Genomic DNA, 13,427 nt, shown 5'->3' with positions numbered 1-13,427 from the left:
TGCGCTCCCATGCCGAACCTAACCTCACATGGAGGAGCTCCTTTTCGTCTATTAGATGGGCTAGCATCTTGGCTGAAGGGTGCTTTATCCTTTGGGGCCTTTCATTCCTACTTTCAGCCTCAGAAGGAGGTACGCCATCTGTATCATCTTGAAATTGCATAGACATTATGTATTCTTAATAGCAAGTAAATTTACAACAAAGGCAAATGCAATATACCTGCAAGTAAATTTACAATAAAAGCAAATTCAATATATAATACAATTCACAGCACTTAACCATAGCAATATATATCACTAAGTAACTATACTTTACAAAGATTGTGACCTTTGGCGCCAGACTTTGGTGGGCAAGCTGCAAAATGTCAACTGACAGCAACTTGCCACTTGATACCTCCCTTGCCCGAGTGACGTAAACTGCCAAAATGGCGACTTCGCCAAATTTTCAAGCACCTCGTGCTCTGCGGCTCGAGGCCTGCCGTCGAAGGAGCACCGAGGCTGGCTTTGGAAAGGAGGAGAGAAGAGACGCCTCCTCCCCGCTGTGAAGGGAGGTCACCACCGCAGGTCGATGAAGCAGGTCACCACCGCAGGACGATGAGGCAGGTCACCACCGCAGGACGATGAGGCAGGTCACCACCGCAGGACGATGAGGCAGGTCACCACCGCAGGACGATGAGGCAGGTCACCACCGCAGGACGATGAGGCAGGTCACCACCGCAGGACGATGAGGCAGGTCACCACCGCAGGACGATGAGGCAGGTCACCACCGCAGGACGATGAGGCAGGTCACCACCGCAGGACGATGAGGCAGGTCACCGCCGCAGGTCAATGAGGCAGGTCACCACCGCAGGACGATGAGGCAGGTCACCACCGCCGGACCATGAGGCAGGTCAAAGCCGGCCGAGTGCTCCGGCCGAACTCCTGATGAAGAGGCTGTCAAAGCCGGTTGAGTGCTCCGGCCGAACTCGCAGCAGCGTTGCCAGGCCTGTCCAGGTTCTAGCCTGGTTCTGGTGGGCTCCACGCCTCAGAGCCAGCCAAAGAACTGTCGCTGGTGCTCCGCGGCTCGAGGTCTACCGCCGAGGGAGCCCTGGACGTTGCTGGGAACTGCACAGCCTGTGCAAACCCAGAAAGCCACTGGGCCACGTGCGCACACGCGAGCCAAATAGCAAGGAAATAGAGCCCCACTATTTGACTCCTTCGGGTCTGAGAGCGGGCTCCACTGCCTCAGACGCTGGTAGAGTCTTTAGGTATGCAGACTGAGCTCAGGCGGAAAAGCCGCAGCCTATACTAAAACTTCCTAAACTATAAAAAACTATAAAGCCGTGCAAGCTAGCTCAAGCGGAAAAACCGCTGATCTACCTCAAAACTGTGCCGTCCGCCGGACAATAAAAAGCTATAAAACTGAAACGTGCTGTCCTTTATCCGGGCGAACTGCAAATCCCTATAAGCTGTCCTATAGATATTGAACGACTGAGTCTGGATAACTTCAAAAAAGGATGTTTATTCATACAAGGTTGTAAACCTGGCACAGATCTTAAAGTTGCAGAAAATGAAACAAATTTCTATAGGTTTTAGTTACAGAATTATCCCTGGTTCCAGAAGGCAAAGGTGATTATAAAACCACTATACCCTAATCACGCTGCCTATATTAGAAGGAGAAACTCTTTCCTTCCCTATCTTTACAGCAAAGATTAGTTCTAGAAGCGATGGAATAACTCTGCTCCTCTAACTAGATTTCCTATTCCAGATCAATATAATTCAATACTTATCTAATTTGGATAGTCTTAGATTGGCCTGATTTTGAGGATGATTTGTCCCAGTTAGCCTTGCACAGCTCCAGCACGTTGGAAGACTATAGCCAGAATGAAGCTCCAAAATGGAGACTAGACCCTGGTAAAAAGGGCGGTCCTAAGATGTTGCACTCTTTGACCAATCACTGCAAAGAAAACTGCAGCCAGCTCTTGCAGATTCCAAGCCACCTTTCCTAGGCCTTTGCAGCCAGAGGCTCAAACAAAATGTAAAGGAGGGAAAATAAACAAACGACCAATAGGTAAGGCAAACCATCGTCCTGGGGGACGGAACATTTACAAATCACAACATCTCCCTCCTCCCGGCATAAGACCGGACAGTCTTTATGCCGAGAGGACAGCCCAAAGAATGCATGCAGCAGCTGAGAGTGCTCTGGAGCGCACTTGGCTTTCGCCTGTCTTGCCCTCCTCCTAGCATAATGCCAGAGCCCCCGGTGGCGTAGTGGGTTAAAGCCTTGTGACTTGAAGGTTGGGTTGCTGATCTGCAAGCTGCCAGGTTCAAATCCCACCCAGGGAAAGCGCGGATGAGCTCCCTCTATCAGCTCCAGCTCCATGTGGGGACATGAGAGAAGCCTCCCACAAGGATGGTAAAAACATCAAGAACATCCAGGCGTCCCCTGGGCAACGTCCTTGCAGACGGCCAATTCTCTCACTCCAGAAGCGACTTGCAGTTTCTGGGCCCATCCCACTCAGCACGTGCCCAGCCACCCCCCACCTCCCATCCCGGTCCTCTCAGTCCGGCCCTCAATCCGGCCCCAAAGCAAAAAGGTTTGACCATGCCTGAGCAAGAGCACACTTCAAACTCTGTGACTCTCTCTCTGCTTCTCTCTTGAAACTCTCTCTGCACCTGCTTAGCTCAAGCATGAACAAAAATGCAACAGTATCAAAAGCTCCCAGGCTTAACCAGCTCTCCAGAAATGGCTCGACCAATCAGCTTCATGCATCTTATTCTGCAGTTGACACCCACACATTAACTGATTTCGTAATATCCTGCAGAGGTGAGTGGATTCCTCTTGTCCTTCGCTGAACGGAGCATTTTTTTTATTTTCTTAGTGGGCCTGTAAATAGTTTATAGGTTGTATTTCTCCATCAGCTTCCTTATGTGGTTAGTGGTTCTCTTGATGTATAGTAAGAACACTTTCCCTTTGTCTTTACTCTCATGGCTTGTTCTTGGCCTTGCTGATCTTCTGATGCCTGCTCTGGCCTCAACCAGAGAAGTCAGCCATAGCAGAGCACTTGAGGAACCAACCTGGACACAGCAGATTATTTGAGAACACGGGAATGCTGGCCCACTCTAACAACCACCATGTCAGACTACACAGAGAAGCCACTGAAATCCACAAACATGTGGACAATTTCAACAGAAAGAAGGAAACCATGAAAATGAACACAATCTGGCTACCAGTATGAAAAAATTCTAAAATCAGGACGGTAAATAAAGAAAAACACTCAGAAGACACAGGAATTCCAGTTAAGAAACGATCGGGGCCTGCTAATCACCTCCTAACAGAGGAGTCCCCCAGAGAGGAAGCATCCAGGGTTTAAAGCTGCAAAGCCATTCAGTGCTAATCAAGGTGATCAATTGCAACATTCATGCTTGCCTCAGTTCTTTCTCACACCCTGGACCTATATATAAACCCCGCTTGCCTAGTTTCTAACAGACCTCACAACCCCTAAGGATGCCTGCCATAAATGTGGGCGAAACGTCAGGGGAGAATGCTTCTGAAACATGGCCATACAGCCCGTTTGAGCGACTGAGCGGGAAAGGGGGCCTGAGGCTGTTAGGAATTGTGGGAGTTGAAGTCCAAAACACCTGGAGGGCCCAAGCTTGCCCATGCCTGCCCCAGAGCAAACCTTTCACCAAATCTTAATACCGAAACCCAAAAGTTTTCCGGTTGTTTGGACTTCAACTCCCAGCAGCCCCCGCCGCCTCGGCCAATGGCAGGGGATTCTGGGAACTGAAGTCCAATTGAGCCGGCGAAGCCCATGGGGAACATCAGGGCGGAGCAAGGAGTGGGAAGAGGAGGAGGAGGTGTTAAAGCGCCTGCGCGAGCAGGGAGCCAGCAGGAGGGCGCATGCGTACTACTCCTGTCAGACGGCTTGTCATGTGGCTACCTCCCTCAGCTGACTCCAGAAGCGAAGCCCGTGAGGACGCCCTCCTCACTCCCTCTCTCACTGCCTGGCTCTTCGCCCTCCGTTTCCAGGGAAGATGTCGTCTCTTTGGCTCCTGCTGCTGCTGGTGATCTTCCCGCCGCCCTGCTCCGGGTGGCCCGTGCCCTACAGGTGGGCGGCTCCGCGTCCCAACCGAGGTCCAGGGGAAGAGCCCTGTCAATCCCTCCAAAGCCAGCAGAGCTCCACGGATCCCAGGCCTAGGCCCAGTGCTCCTTGTGGGCCTTTTCTTTTCCCCCTGAACTGCCTAGTGTTGGAAAATGGCATTCATAACCTTTTGGGGGGAAAAACCTTTTGGAGATCATAACTTTTAAGAAAAGAATGACAATTCAGAGAAGAACCAAAAACCCTGTAGAGTGGAAGCTTCTCTTGTGGTATACAACCAGATGTAATTGTGCAAGGCAATAGTTTCAGTTGTTAGACTGAATAACCTGTTATCTCTGATCTGTTAAAGGTAAAGTTTCCCCCCGACTTTAAGTCTAGTCGTGTCTAGTCGTGTTAGACTCGGGGGGTTGGTGCTTATCTCCATTTCTAAGCCAAAAAGCTGGCCCCAGCTCCTGCCAACCTAGCAGTTCGAAAACATGCAAATGTGAGTAGATCAATAGGTACTGCTCCGGCGGGAAGGTAACAGCGCTCCATGCAGTCATGCCGGCCACATGACCTTGGAGGTGTCTACAGACAACGCCGGCTCTTCGGCTTAGAAATGGAGATGAGCACCAACCCCCAGAGTCGGACACGACTAGACTTAACATCAGGGGGAAACCTTTACCTTTACCTTTATAATTACTATCAGTCCAGTTTCAGATATGTTTGAGATAATTCTCTGTACCATCCGGCCAGAACATCTCTTACAACAAAAATATCAATCAACAGGTCACAGAGTCAAAAGGACAGAGAAAAAGACATGTGGTCTGCAGCCGCTTTTATAACTTTGCAGGAACCATACAGTAAAGGAAGCTGCATACCAGAACTTACATAAAGGAAACCGTAAGCAGTAGGATCCTAGATAAACAAGGCTTGAAGAAAGTTGTCATTTCCAACAAGAGTTTGTCTCCAGAAGCCCTGTTTGGTCAGAGCTCACCAAGGCTGGATCTACACTGCCCTATATCCCAGGATCTGATGCCAGGTTATCTGCTTTGAACTGGACTGTATGAGTCTACACTTCTAGATAATCTGGGATCAGATCCTGGAATATAGGGCAGTGTAGATCCAGCTCAAATGAACCAAAACGTAATTCTTTGCCACACTCCACTTGCTGGGTCTCAGGGTTTTATTACAAAGGGATGAAAAACTTGCAAATCGGATATCTTTTCTTGCAGCTTACTATTTGGAAGACTCAGAAAAGTATTACCTCAAGGATTGTGAATGGATGGCCCTCCAGATGTTGAATTGCAACTCCAACCTTCCTGGCTGGAGCTGCAAGTTAACTTGCTCTGAAGGGCTGCATCCGTGTGCTAAATGGTGTTAAGGAAGGCCCCTTCATGGCATCTAGAGTCATAGAGAGTTGGAAGACACCACATGGGCCATCTAGTCCAACCCCCCTGCCATGCAGAAAAAACACAATCAAAGCACCTCCAACAGATGGCCCTCCAGCCTGTGTTTAAAAACTTCTAAGGAAGGAGCTTCCACCAGACTTAGAAGCAGAGAGTTCCACTGCTGAACAACTGTTATGGTCAGGAAGTTCTTCCTAATTTTTTGTTGGAATCTGCTTTCCTGTAATTTGAACCCATCATCTTTCAGTTCTTGTTTTATCCCTTTTGTGTGGGGTGGAAGGGGCTTTGGCAGAGTTGCCGTCTAGGCAGGGTATAAGAGTGTCCTGAAACATTATAATTGAAAGTCCTGGCATTAAGGGGTGAATCCCACACATCCTTATAGCTCAGTGCCTGTGGTTTTAGGGAAGACCTGATAATAATGTATGCAGGATCGCAAGCTTCTGAGGCAAAGCATTTTACAGGGAATTGAGACATTTTGTACCATATATAAACAAAAACTCTCCAAGAAATGCAGGCCAGAAGCAACTATCCATGTGTCACGTAAACATTTTTGCATCTTATTTTTTGAAATAATGAATGACTTTATTTTAATGCAGGCGTTTTGATTACCGCCCTAAAACAGATCCTTACTGTCAAGCCCAATATACTTTCTGCCCAACTGGATTCCCCATCCCACTGATGAGCGACAAGGATGTCTTGGAAGTTTATCGATTGCAGGCCCCTGTTTGGGAGTTCAAAGTGGGAGACCTCTTTGGACGTATGGTATGATGACTTTTTCTCCCTCTTCCCTTGCCTTTCTGTTCTTTTTTTCTTACCTCAACTGACATTAAAATCAAGAAGTATAATGTTGATGGATTAGTATAATTACTATATTTAACTAGGTGACTGTATAAAGTAACAAGGTTGATGTATAATGTGTTTGGGAAATACCAATATGGCAACTTGGCAGAGTTCTGAACAGCAGGTTTGGGAAATATGTACTCTGTTTTTTTTCTTGTTTTATAAATTACTCAAATAAGTACTTTTTAAAATTACACTATCAAAATTGCTTTTAAAACACTTAACCCTGGCTAGTTCTGTTTTTACAATGATTGAACTCTTCTTCTTAGATCAGGCAGTGGGGGCTCTTGAGATATTTTGACTTTATAAATGAATGAATGATCTGAAAATATAAGGATGCAAACTCTGTAACACTTGTGTGGGGTTAGATTTGGGAAATCCAAATTTAGGTCCCTCCTGAGTTACAAAACTCATGGAGTGACCTTGCCTCAGTCTGACTTTCTCACAGGGATGTTTGAAGATCAAGTGGGAAAGAGAACAGCCATGTATGCCTTCTTAAATTCCTTGAGAAAAAGGCAATATATAAATACAATGAATAAACAAACATTACCTACATCATGGTTGTTTGTTTCCCTCTTTCAGAAAATCATGCACGATGCTGTCGGTTTCAGGAGCACTTTATTGGGGAAGAACTACACGATGGAGTGGTATGAGCTCTTCCAGCTGGGAAACTGTACATTTCCGCATCTGCGGGCTAATCTGTCTGCACCTTTTTGGTGCAACCAAGGAGCTGCCTGCTTCTATGAAGGAATAGATGATGCCCACTGGAAAGAGAATGGGACCATGGTCCAGGTGACCACAATCTCAGGTAAACAGTCAAACATTCTCATCGGTCTTATTACACAGTTCAAGATTTCAGGGGAGTTTGGTGTAATTATAATGGTCTCAAGATCATTTTTCTCAGCTGCACAGAAAAGAAATGTCAGGATTTTGTTTACACAAAGCATGGGTAAAATGTTTCATCTCAGAGGACAAAGTTAACTATACTGTACCTTCATAGCGGGTGACTCTTTTTTACCTAGACCTTTTATACAGTTCAAAAACACTGTGGAAGGCCTCAGCTGCCCATCTCATGCTTCATTTCTACAGTGTGCTATATTTGTGTTGTCTTTTGAGTACTTTGCTCATTTTAACATTGGCCAAGTGTAAGTCTTGCAGCTTGTGAGAGAGGCAAACCCCTTCAGTCAGCAGTACTTATAATGTTTACAGCTCGGCTTCAGATCTGTCAGTAGTTAAGAGCCGAGACCCACGTTTCCAAAGGAAGTGAAACCTTAAACATCTCATAATGACTAATTGTATGAGCAGCACTGAGGAAGTGATACCATAATTTGCAATACAAAAACTGAAATGAAATTCTTTCCTCTGTGAAATCTGCCTGGTTAAAAATATATATCTACCTATCTGTCTGGCTAGTTTTTCTGCCATTAGCTGGGCATTAAGGATGTCTTAAAAACATGAGCCCCTCATCCCCACTGATATCAGTGGATGAGGATTAAAATATCCTTAAGCATATCCCAGAGCTGGGAACTGTGCAGTCCACAGACAATAAGCATTTGCTCACCTAGAGATCTTTTGGGGATGTAGAGATTTTCCTAGCTCCTAGAAAGTCTCTAATTTCCATTTTTAGAGGGGGTTTTCACACCAAAATTCACACATACTACACCTGGGAACACCCCAAAGCTCTGCAAACCTTCATTTCAGCCCAGAAATTGCAGTTGGACATGATTTCCTGTTGCAAGTCTTGGTTTCTTTTACAGCCAAAAATAAGACTGTGGCCTATAATCAGTCCCACTTGAGAAATCCCACAGAAATAATCTGATTTACCTCTTTGTTGACTCATCATTCACTAGTGGCTTAAAAAGTTTTTCTTTAGTTGGGACTAACAGAGAAGACTCCCAACTGTGGCCCATGCTACCACCCATTGCTTCCTCAACTCAGTGACATCAGTGGGGCCACAGAGTGCTGAGCTTCTACATGAATGTGCTCAATACTTTATAATTCTGGAGAAAAAAACAAGGGGGTGTAATGTGCTCAAAAACTGTTGGGGGCCAGGGGATCCCCTCGGGTGAGAAAGGCAGGGTAAAAATGCTATAAATAAATAAATAAATGCAAAGCAGACAGGAGCTGCAGCAGCTTTGAAGCAAAACTGGAGCTCTACATGCTAGAGCAATAGCGATCAGAAAAATCAAGAGCTCAGAAGCAATGAGTTACAAGTCATGGATTTGTATGGATTATTTTTCTGTAACCAAGTCCTTACCCATTTATAAAAACAGCAATGCAATGACTTGTGATGGTTATCCCCAAGACTGTGGAACAACCTGTCGGAAGAGATCCGAAAGCTAAATGAGCTGTTGAAATTTAAAATACATTTGAAAACCTATCTCTTCCAGCAGGCCTACCTAGACAGTTTCAATCATGAATTTAAACTTGCATCTTATGTTTAATCTTTGTTCTGTGTATTTTAATATGTATTTTGTAGAAATATATTTTAATACGTGTATTTTATAGAATGTGTTAGATTATTGTTTTTAGCGATGTTATAACCTGCCTCGAGCCACAAGGAGAGGCAAGTAAGAAATACAATAATAATTTTATTTACTTACTATATTATATTATTATTATTATTATTATTATTATTATTATTAAAGAGTAATAGTTCTTCCAAAACATTAGGTTTGAGGGGTTCATTTTAAACTATTTTGGGCTTTTCCTACTTCTAAATATACAGTTGCACAATATCTCCTCTCCTCATTCTAGTTTTTGGATAGACACATTTTCTTATTTGTAACTATGCTTACATTCTTGTTGTACTAGTAGTCAATTTTATTGCCTCTTGGAGCAATCTGAAAGTATGATTATTCAGTAAGGCTCATCTGGTTATGTTGTGCATTATTTTATTTTTTAAAAGAGAATTATGTGCTGAAGTCCTAGTGAATATCAAGAAGCACAGTAGATAGGCCAAATTCAAAATTGAGTGAGGCATAATTTAATTTTAATCTCAAATTAGAATAGACCTACTGAAATCAGTGGACCTACTCATTTTAATAAATAAAGTTAGCTGTTATCCAGATTGAAACAGAATTCTATTTCAGACTAAAAATAACCTGGGCCATAGCCATTAATATTAATTGCATAGCTTCTGAAATCCTTGTTTTCTGGGCTGCAGATGTTTTAACTTAGAAAACAGAGTAAAATTAGTAAAATTTTAAACAGAATGGCGTTGTCTTTCCTGCCTTCTTACAGGAGCTGTGTTTAATGAAATGGCGAAGTGGGTGAAATATGACAATGATACTGGCATTTACTATGAGACGTGGGCCGTCAAAGATAGTCCAGAAAGGAATGCCAGAGTTTGGTTTGAGTCATACGAATGCTCCAAGTTTGTACTGCGGACATATCAAAAACTGGCTGAACTTGGAGCTATTTTCAAGAAGATACAAACTAACTATACCACCGTCACTCTCTTCAGTGGAGAGCCCACTTATTTGGGAAATGAAACAACTATATTTGGACCACATGGAAACAAAACAGTAGCTGTTGCAATCAGAAACTTCTACTCTCCATTCAAACCTTTTCGGTCAGTCAAAGAGTTCTTCGTAAACCTCTTGAGAATAGTTGATGAGGTGGTCCTAGGTCACCAGTTTTACCTCTTTTACAACCTTGAATATTGGTTTTTGCCCATGAAGTATCCTTACATGAGAATAGCATATGAAGAAATCCCATTGCCCAATTCAAATGCCACAAAGTTTGGCATGTAATTAAGCCTTCAAGTTCTAAAACAATACCTCCATTTGTTGAGGACAGGCCATGGCATTCTTTCAGAGTGAAGTGGAAAGGAGCAAGTGATGGTAAACACCTGGATTTTTATCAGTATTAGAAGTCCCCTGACAAGTTGAAGATGTCTGAACCAAGCTATTTTCTCTACATTGAATCAGAATGTGAGACTTTATTTTTTTTTTACAGATCTGTACTTGTTTTTCTATATATTATTATAGTTTAATGAACTCCCTGGCATAATTTCTTGATGGATGATATATAAATATTTAAGTTTAGACAATGAAAGCATCATTCATCAAAGCTGGTATATCTTGAGTAAAAACAGTCACTTTCAAATGATGGCTCATCAAACAATGAGCAGTGACAATGAAGTACCTCATGGGTGGACAAAATGTGGCCCATAACGTTGTTCCTTTTGCGGCTGTTGGCTACGCGAGATTTCCAGAACTGTTCTCTTTCTGGCCAAAGATTGAGTGAATTTCTTCTCGAAGAATCCTACAAGAGCCACAATTCACATTTTAAATTAATTGCAGACCCTTTCCCATTTTTTTTTCAAAGCCAACAATACTGACCCATTTTGGGTTTTGGTTGAGTTTTTTCTGGGATTGTGTAGCACTCAGAAGGTTCTGGATACAGAAAACTTGCCACAGCAACCACCAAAATGTAAATTAAAGAACTGAGCAAGTTTTGTCTGTGTAGAGGACTCAAATATGCTTTATTGATAGAATTTGGGGACCACAACTATTACCATTTACAAGTTGTGTGGCAGTATCAGGAATCTGTATCTGGAATACCAAGCACAGTGGATGTGAGCCTTCTCACAGAGATGCTCTGCTCTTGATGCAGCTGGTATACCATGCATACGTTGCCTCTGTCTTACCTGAAAGTGACTGGGAAACAAAACAAACCAATTGCTGTTAAATACAGTGAGATGCGCAATGTAGGTTGGAGCATCATATCCACCTCATGTTTCTAACTTCCCAGTTGAAAAAAAAAACATGTATATTGTCTAAGATTGCGGAAGAGATACCAATCCTCAAGAGAAGTGTAGTCTTTGGTTGATTATGTCAACTTAGGTTGGTTCTCAGGTTGTTGATCATGTGAACTGGCCTTTACAGTCGAAATTGTTATTGCCATAGGATCACTCTGATCACAAGTGAATCATGTGGCAGCATCCGTGCCAATCTGCCATAAGCCTGGGAGGTAATTACTGGAGGCACCCAGAAGCATCGAATTATTAGGCCTCTGCAACTTTTGATTTGGAAAAAAAATACTCTGTTAACTTCCAACTGTTTTGGTGGGGTTTTTTTGTTTTGTTTTTTTGCTGTTGCCTGAATTGTTTTTCAAGCTTTGAATCAATACTTTTGCCTCTACAGTGTTATCTTTTGTGCCATAAACCTGAAAATAAAAGTCAAATATTTTTGTTTTTAAGAACAGATATCTTGTGTGTTTTATGAAATCTCTTATAATTTATCCAGATTTATTTTTTCTTATAAAAAAACATTCATATTTACGTGTAATTCCCACATCCCCTTATTGCATTGATAAGTCTTTCAGGAGAGTAGTTCACCCTACAGGATTCTCTGCGCTGAACATTTCATGTAATGACTTCTGGGGTTAATTTCCTTTGCACTCTGTTACCACAAACAATATTACAGTGTTTATTTGACACTGTGATGCCTCATGGGCCTTGTAGTCCTGTTCCTAGTACTATTGTGGCAGATGAAGATGAAAACATGGGGTTTTCGCCGGTTCAACAAGAGCTGGAGTCTCTTCACCTGCCGGATGTTGACGTTTGCCCTCAAGAATTCAGTAAACCAGGCCTTGGGCAGTACTCCCCTCCGTTTCCCAGGAAGGAATCTTATTCTAAAGACAGAGGAGTCAGAGAAGCTAATCGGAGAAGTCTAAGAATCGCTGCCAAACAAATGACTGATTAGGTCTGCTTCCCTTGGGAAATTCTAAGGAGTCTTGCATCTGGACAGAGTTGGGTTTCGCTTCTCGTTCTCTAGGGAAAGATTGTTGGCGGGAAAACGAGACCCAATATAGGGGTTTGGCGCGAGAAATTCCTTGCGGAGTCTATTGATCAGCTTCAGGAGAGAGATCGTGTGTGGACTTCGTAACCCCAGTTCCTTGCTTCCCGGATCGAGTTTCAAGCCTTGCCTTGTCTTGCTGTTTAACCACGGACCCAGCTCCATGCTTCACGTTTTGCCTTGTCTCCAGTCACGGACCTAGCCAAGAACCAAGTTTATTTCCAGCCTTGTTGTCAAGTTTCATTGGACCTTAAAGACTCTGACATTTCCCCACACTATTGCTTGGCAAGAGTGTGTGTTTTGGTCAAGTGGATTAAAACTTTGAACTCTAATATCATTTATTGGACAATACATTTTTGGACTATATTTGACCTCTTTTGAAAGGTCTGTTTCTGAACTATATTCTTCACTTGTTTTTATTGATTTTATATATTTCTTTAATAAAGATATTAGATAGAGACTGGCCTCTGTGTAAGGTTATTGGTGCCCAGCAGCCAGGTTTCTGACAGACACATTGGATACAGCGTAAACATTATTCATGCGGTAATTCAGCTCATTTAAGCTAGTACCTCATTCTAAATATGTGACTTCAATATTGTGTTCACTCTACCTTCCCTTCACTACAATTTAGTATCAATAAAGATATTACTTAAATATGCATTTTAAAAACAAAATAAAACACAGCAACCCCCACATTCACATGACTTGAAGAATGGTTTAGTCACTTAGCTGTGGGAACATGCAATACAATCCCTTATATCGATACATTCCCTGGACTTATCAAGGAAACATAAAAAAATGGATAACAGCAAAACCAATTGAAACTAATGATTTCTGGGGGGAAGAACAGCATGGAATTGTGTTGAAGTGGACCTTTTCTTAGAAATGGCTGAACCTTTTTTTTCTGGCCAAAGAAAGTATTAACCTTTCAAAAGTAAAGAGGATGACGGGAGCAGGAGTTATTGAAGAAATAGAACACTGTCCCTGTTACTGTTGCTGGACGTCTTCCAAGTTGTTTCTGACTTATGTATGAACGAACCATGGGGCTTTCTGGAGATGAAAGTGTGTCGATTCACCCAAGATCACCCAGTGGGTTTCCATGGATGGCCAAGCAGATAATCGAACCCTGGTCTCCAGAGTCATTGACTACCTTACCACAGATAAACCACTGCTGGTCACAGCTGGTCACAAGCTTGTTATTTCAGAACAAGAACACAAAATTCATAATATAAATGTATTTCAAATGTACCCTAAAAACTCCAGCATTTCATCTGTGAATCAAAAGAGTGCCAAGATAATTTACAGCAGATCAACAA

At 43.1% G+C, this 13,427-nt stretch overlaps 1 protein-coding gene across 2 annotated transcripts; it reads left to right on the top strand.

Moving 5' to 3' along the window:
• Positions 1 to 3,884: 3,884 nt before the first annotated feature.
• cln5 (CLN5 intracellular trafficking protein) lies at positions 3,885 to 12,571 on the top strand. 2 transcript variants are annotated; one of them, XM_003218677.4, is made up of 4 exons: positions 3,885 to 4,088; positions 6,064 to 6,229; positions 6,890 to 7,115; positions 9,551 to 12,571. In XM_003218677.4, the coding sequence occupies exons 1-4, from the start codon at positions 4,015 to 4,017 to the stop codon at positions 10,060 to 10,062; spliced, it is 978 nt and encodes a 325-aa protein (XP_003218725.1). In that variant the 5' UTR covers positions 3,885 to 4,014; the 3' UTR covers positions 10,063 to 12,571. The 2 variants fall into 2 exon arrangements, with proteins under 2 accessions (XP_003218725.1, XP_008105083.1); XM_008106876.2 differs by having other exon boundaries at positions 3,897 to 4,088; positions 6,090 to 6,229.
• Positions 12,572 to 13,427: the final 856 nt, after the last annotated feature.

Source organism: Anolis carolinensis, chromosome 3, assembly GCF_035594765.1.
Source record: "Anolis carolinensis isolate JA03-04 chromosome 3, rAnoCar3.1.pri, whole genome shotgun sequence".
Lineage (NCBI taxonomy): Eukaryota > Metazoa > Chordata > Lepidosauria > Squamata > Dactyloidae > Anolis > Anolis carolinensis.
This window is presented reverse-complemented; position numbering and strand designations above follow the sequence as displayed.

Coding starts and splice junctions, on each gene's coding strand:
- cln5 (XM_003218677.4), top strand. CDS start 4,015: ATGTCGTCTCTTTGGCTCCTGCTGCTGCTGGTGATCTTCCCGCCGCCC. Junction 4,089..6,063: donor GGGTGGCCCGTGCCCTACAG/GTGGGCGGCTCC, acceptor ATTTTAATGCAG/GCGTTTTGATTACCGCCCTA. Junction 6,230..6,889: donor GAGACCTCTTTGGACGTATG/GTATGATGACTT, acceptor TCCCTCTTTCAG/AAAATCATGCACGATGCTGT.